Source organism: Electrophorus electricus, chromosome 11, assembly GCF_013358815.1.
Source record: "Electrophorus electricus isolate fEleEle1 chromosome 11, fEleEle1.pri, whole genome shotgun sequence".
Taxonomy (NCBI): Eukaryota; Metazoa; Chordata; class Actinopteri; order Gymnotiformes; family Gymnotidae; genus Electrophorus; species Electrophorus electricus.
Genome location: NC_049545.1, coordinates 23,598,822 through 23,605,212, shown reverse-complemented (window position 1 = coordinate 23,605,212; position 6,391 = coordinate 23,598,822). Strand labels below are relative to the sequence as shown.

The 6,391-nt window shown below is 39.3% G+C and overlaps 1 protein-coding gene across 1 annotated transcript; it reads left to right on the top strand.

Moving 5' to 3' along the window:
- The first annotated feature begins 905 nt into the window (after positions 1 to 905).
- Positions 906 to 6,157, top strand: lgi2b (leucine-rich repeat LGI family, member 2b). Its single transcript, XM_026998806.2, has 8 exons — positions 906 to 1,300; positions 1,511 to 1,582; positions 1,904 to 1,975; positions 2,295 to 2,366; positions 2,857 to 2,928; positions 3,267 to 3,436; positions 3,542 to 3,706; positions 3,802 to 6,157. Exons 1-8 carry the CDS (start codon positions 1,125 to 1,127, stop codon positions 4,614 to 4,616), a joined length of 1,614 nt encoding a protein of 537 aa, XP_026854607.2. The 5' UTR covers positions 906 to 1,124; the 3' UTR covers positions 4,617 to 6,157.
- Positions 6,158 to 6,391: the final 234 nt, after the last annotated feature.

Genomic DNA, 6,391 nt, shown 5'->3' with positions numbered 1-6,391 from the left:
ACAGACTGTAGTCCATCTTTTGGTATGATCAGTTCGTTAGCCACTCTGCTTGTTACTACTCTACTCTTTTTAACCATTCTCTACCCAACTCATCATTGATCAGTTTCAGGAACACTGCTAACACTGAAGGTTAAGTGCGCCATTCTTAACACAGCATTTACACTGATATAGTGCCATCTTGGCTGTGGCACATTATATGTGTCAGTGTCACTGCTGGGTTTGATTACATGTGTCAGTGTCACTGCTGGGTTTGTTTACATGTGTCAGTGTCACTGCTGGGTATGTTTACATGTGTCAGCGTCACTGCTGGGTTTGATTGCATGTGTCAGTGTCACTGCTGGGTTTGTTTACATGTGTCTGTCACTGCTGGGTTTGATCACATGTGTCAGTGTCACTGCTGGGTTTGTTTACATGTGTCTGTCACTGCTGGGTTTGATTACATGTGTCAGTGTCACTGATGGGTATGTTTACATGTGTCAGTGTCACTGCTGGGTTTGATTACATGTGTCAGTGTCACTGCTGGGCTGAAATCCTCCACCACTCAGTGGTCAGATGTTAGCCATCCTCTAGCCCCACATCAAATTAAGAGTATTTTATAATTACGATTCCGACTAGACATCGTGCTCAGTGTTAAAAGTCTTTTTTTTTTTTTTTTTTTTTTCCTTGCCTCTGCGAAATCTTATGAAATGCTTAGTCTTTATACGACAGCTTGCGCTCTGGTTAGAGCTGCCCTATAACAAGGACATTAGTGACGCATTCCTCGGTTAACTGGATTTAACATACCGTGTCAGTTATGTAACAATATAATAATATAATAAAAGTTTTTTGACCAAGCAAGTTTTGGTTAAATAAAATGTAGTAGTAGTAATAGTTTATACTACTTCAGGAAAGATTAAAGGTACTCGAATGATCATTTATTAAGTTCACTTCGGAAGCTGACCATCATTTTGCCAGTGTAAGTGTAATGTCCCATCAACTGTAGTACTGCAGGCGTGCCGGGTGGATCCAGAGGTCTCCGCTAGTGGGGCAGATGAAAACACTGCACTAGTCTTTGCTGAGGTCAGTCTGTGCAGCGCCCAGTGCTGCTCTCCTCTTAACAAAAACACCTTATTCATACAAGCGAAATGTCTCGCGTTCGACATTTTATCTGGATAACTTTACTGTTTTCGTGTAGCGTTCAAGTATTTCAGGCAAAACGGATTTTCAAGTGCCCTTCAGGTTGCACTTGTACGTCTGATTCTATTATTTGCGTCGGATCATCTTTCATCCCTCGGGCTGTTCCGAGTGACATCAACTCTCTGTAAGTCTCTGGGGTCTTGTCAGTATTCAAGAAAAAACAAACTGAACGGTGTTTATTTTGTGATCGCAAAACGCTTCTTAACTTGTTTAGTTTCAATGGGTAGTTTTATTTGTCTACTAATGTAGACATTTAGTCAGACCGAATCTACAAATGGTGTGTCAAAAATGATTAAAACTGAATAACTGATTTTAATAAAGGCATGTTTTGCAGGAGTATTGTCAATGGAAGCTTCCCAGAAATCAAAGCATCTATGTTCTCCCTTATACCATCGCTGCAGTTACTGTAAGGAACCAAACACATTACATGATGTTTTCCTCGGAGACAGATTACACCAAAAATAAAATCTTGATATTCAGATGCTATTTATAATCTAAATGATGTTTATGGTAATCCCAAAAAAAAACCAAACAGCTGTGATAGATTATTAAACAGGGAATTCAACATATAGTATGTGTATTATGCCACTTTACAGGACGATAAAACGAGCACATCTGCTATTGTGGTTAATGAACGCGAATTATCATATGTAGTAAAACGCTATGAAGAGGATGTCTTGTTATTTTCACAGAGATGTAAATGGACAAATGTTTTCCCGTCTTTCAGGCTCCTTAGTTCAAATTCCCTCTCCAACATAAAGGAGGACGCATTCTCTGGCCTTCCTCACCTTGAATACTTGTAAGTGTATGGCGACACACCTATGCAGTATTTGTGATTGATCAAATTACTTTAGTATTAGTATTATTAAAGTTACTAAATGTAATTCACAGCTATATCTATTACAATTGTATAGAAAAAAATAGCATACATCAATATAGTTAATACAAGGTTTTGCTTTGTCCCATGAGGCCTAAACTAACCCATGGACCAACAACTGTGAAACAACTGTTTAGTTTGTAGTGTTTGCTATCTGAAATATGAAGTGAATTTTTATGTACTGCAAGTTTCTCTAATATGAACTGGCCTAATATTTTTCAAACCACTGCCACTCACTCAGGTTTATTGAAGGGAACAAGATCGATGCAATTAGCAAATATGCCTTCAGAGGACTTCGTGATGTCACACATTTGTAAGTTGCTGGGACACACAGAAGCACTGCATGGAATAAGAAGTTTCAGCTCGTCAGCAATGGAAATATGCAGTAAAAGTATTTTTAAAATTCCAGCAAATACTTGTTTAGCCCATTAGCTTAATTGTCTGAATCAACCCAGTAAAGTTTGGCTATAATTGTGCTGTGTCAAGAAGAAAAAAAAAGAAAAAAAGAAAAAAAAAGACCTGAAAAAAAGAACATTTTGTGCATTTTGTTAGGAAAATGTGGCTATTTGAGAATAAGAATACATTAATCATTACTCAGTTATTTTAAACTGTTGCTTAAAGTTAAAATTAAGTCCCATATATAGAATAGTTTGTACATAATTGTGTATTATACAGATAAATTGGAAAGGTCTTCTTGTGCCACCTACACAAAGAACTGAGTTTTGAAAGATCACCTAATTATTTTGTGTATGTTTCTCTTTTCAAGTCATTTCTTCTCTATTTTCCCCTTCCCCTCTCTAAAGATCTCTGGCAAACAATAATATGAAAACCCTCCCAAAAGGCTTGTTTGGTGATTTGCATTCTTTGATCGAACTGTGAGTACTGTTCCTGTGCCTGTGCTTCTGAAGATGAAACCACAGAATGAGAAACAACAGGTTAAGATAAAAAGCAAATGTCAGCTATTGCAGGCAAAACACTTGCTAGAAGTGTTGATAGAAGAGGTTGTTTTGTTGTTGTTTTTGTTGAGGGAAAGCAATCAAATCTTCTTCAGCCAACAAACTGAAGTTTTCACTCACCCTTAATATTTATTTATTTATTGCTGCCATGGAGCAAAAATACACAAGCAATGCTATGTAAACAACTACACCACTACAGTTATCAAACAGGCACAGGTGTGTCTTCTAATCGAACTATTCTTTGTTCACAACATTAGAGACTTGAGGGGGAACCTGTTTCAATGTGACTGTGAGTCCAAGTGGTTAATGCTATGGCTGAAGAGGTCAAATGCTACAGTCTCAGATGTGTACTGCGCAGGGCCTGCAGACCTCAAGGGTCTCCTAATGAAAGATGTTCCTGATAAACATGCCAAGTGCATCTCCACTGGTAACTTGCTCTACAAATCAACAATTTTATTTCATATTTTATGTTGCTACTCGAAGTATGAAACAGCTTACGCTACTTTTCGGGTTTGTGTTGTTTGTTTCCCAGATTTTGTCTCTCATCAAATCATAAACACCCAGTCCATGTCAGCTGATATTTTCTTCTATAAAGAAGACATTTATGCTGCATTGCCTGTGCCAGACTCAGACAGCTGCATCATCATGGAATGGGATCACATCGAGACCAAATTCAGGCCTTTTGATAACATCACAGGTTCAATACAAAGTACTACTTATTAATAATATAACTGTGAACTGAATAAATCTGAATGTAAATAAAACTTTAAAATGGTTCTTATCTTGTTCCAGGACAATCTGTTATTGGGTGCAGGTCTGTGCTGATTAACGAGCAGTCATTTGTGATTGTCACTCAGCTCTTCAATGGCTCACGCATTTACAAATTCAACCAAGAGCAGAACAAGTTCACCAAGTTCCAAGCAGTAGAGATGCTGAACGTGTCCAAGCCAAATGACATCGAGGTCTTCAGAATTGGGGATGAGCAGTTCTTTCTGATCGTCGACAGCTCCAAAGCGGGCGTGTCCACCCTCTTCAGGTGGAATGACACAGGCTTCTTCCCTCACCAGTTTCTTCATGAGTGGTTTCGTGACACTGACGCAGAATTTTTTGACCTGGATGGCAAAGCTGCTCTCATACTCACAAGCCGTTCACAGCCCCCCATTATTTACCAGTGGAACAAGGGCAACCAGATGTTTGTTCTCTATGATGAGATACCGAATATGGATGACATGGTTAGTGTGAAAGCCTTCAGAATCAACAACATCCTCTACTTAGCAATGGCCTGCTACATTGGAGATTCAAAGGTCCTGAAGTGGACGGGTAAGAACTTTGTGGAAGTACAAGGCATGCCCTCCCGTGGCGCAATGGTCCTACAGCCCTTCATGTTCAAAGACCAGCACTATCTGGTTCTGAGCAGTGACTATTCGTTCTCACAGATCTACAGGTGGGACAAGGAGAAGCAGCTGTTCATCAAGTTCAGGGAGGTCTATGTTCAGTGGCCACGTTCTTTTACTCCACTCTCTACAGGTCAGCGCGACTTTCTCTTCGCTACCAGCTTCAAGGGAAAATCGAAGGTTTTTGAACATGTTTCAGTTGATTACAGCTGAGGCCACAGAGCACTTACAGTGGGCTTTGGTGTTATAGTGTAATATGTAAAGACAAATGCTAAACAAACCCTTACTCCCTGAATATGTATGCAAATAACCCTGTCTTGGCCTAAATACTGACCAATGCAATAATATATGAGCAAAAATGGTTGTGGAGCTATTCAGTTTGCCTGGAAGAGTCATAAGGTGGTGCATGCCTGTTGTTTAGAATTCTGTAAAGTTTTTTACACTTATCAAAGTTATTCAGCTGGCTTCACCTTAGTATTTCAGTTTCCTAAAAGTGCAGACGTTATAAGGCCATGAAGATACTGATAAGGACACTCATCCGTTACAAAGAATTTTGCATTATGGTTACCACAATAACATGTACCAATGACATGTGTTACCATGCTACCATGCTTTTGGGAGATCAGACCCTAAGTACGTTTACCTTTCCCATGGGGTTGTCTGAAGCCATGATTAAAGCCACTCTAAGAGCCTGTTACCGTTACCATGCTGAGACAAACCAATGTCACCATAGCTTTTTAAGTTGATTTAATGCCATGCTGTTAGGTTTAGCAGTGCTGACCAAAGATAACATACCTAACATGGATAACACAGCCTAACATGGAGCTTGAACAATAGTCTGAGGCATCACCCCTCCAAAAGTGGTGGGGGAAAAAAAAGAAAATTCATGTTGATATGTCATTTTAAATCTGGCATCATGTCCCTGTGGAAGTCCTTTTAAATAGTTTGGCTATTTAGACATATTTAAGAGTAAATACTGTACAAAATTCTATAAAACAACCAACAAACAGGCTAACATACCTGTCAAGATTACCAGAGCATTCTGGTCGATCATCTTTATTTCTCCGATTGACAAAAACATCTTCCATCTTACTTTTAGCTTGTATACTTTAATGCTATGTGTCCTAAACTGAGCCCAACCTAATGAAATATTATAACTATTCAAAGACTGCTGTATGTCAGGGCTTCTATTAGCCATATTTAAAAATCTCCAAGTATTAACCATCATGTTAGCTATATGTTACAATAGAGATCACGTGACAAAAGCCACGCGTAAGTAGAATGAATATATTATATATCTTTAAAACGTGTCCTGCTCTTTTGGCGCTAAAAATAAATTCATTGATTAACTTCGGCCTGTACTGGCGCAAAAGCATTAGGCAGCTACAAACACCGGCTGTCCAGACAGGTTTGTCGTCTTTCCACTTTCACTTCTCTGAGCATATTAGATAGTGCTTCGCAATTCATGTACGAAAGCTGCTGCTTCTTGAGGAATATCCCACCCGCAGATGAAATGGAGAGTTGAACTGGTCACGTTAATATCTAGGACTACATGTCGGCTCATACCTATAGGTTAGTGCTCCGAACATGTGGTTCAAGTGCCCGCTCGTCCCCGCGGTTGTTTCACAGCAGCTGAAGGAACCATGTGCTGCCCTGTACCCTACTCTACATAGAGAAAGACAAAATAAATGTACCTTTCCATGCTATTCTTGGTGCTCGTTCATGTTTTTGTGAATTAAAGCGCGTTTTCCTCATTTGCCGTATTTAATCTACGACAGCGTTTACTCTCTGATTTTTGACTCTCGCAACTTTCCATTTTCCTGATATGCAATTCTATGTCCCTCCAGCAAGGTGAACGCAATAAATAAAAAATAAAAATAAAATAAAAATGACCAGGAGTTCAGTTTGCATGAACCAGAAACAATGGCCAGCGAGGGAGTACTGCTGCCTGCACATCTCATCTTAGCCACCTGCTGTATCTGCTGATT

Bases quoted from the DNA above. Each gene is read 5' to 3' on its own strand.
- lgi2b (XM_026998806.2), top strand. From the start codon at position 1,125: ATGTCTCGCGTTCGACATTTTATCTGGATAACTTTACTGTTTTCGTGT. The intron at 1,976-2,294 runs GTAAGTGTATGG...CCACTCACTCAG, and splicing joins CTTCCTCACCTTGAATACTT to GTTTATTGAAGGGAACAAGA. The intron at 3,707-3,801 runs GTTCAATACAAA...ATCTTGTTCCAG, and splicing joins GCCTTTTGATAACATCACAG to GACAATCTGTTATTGGGTGC.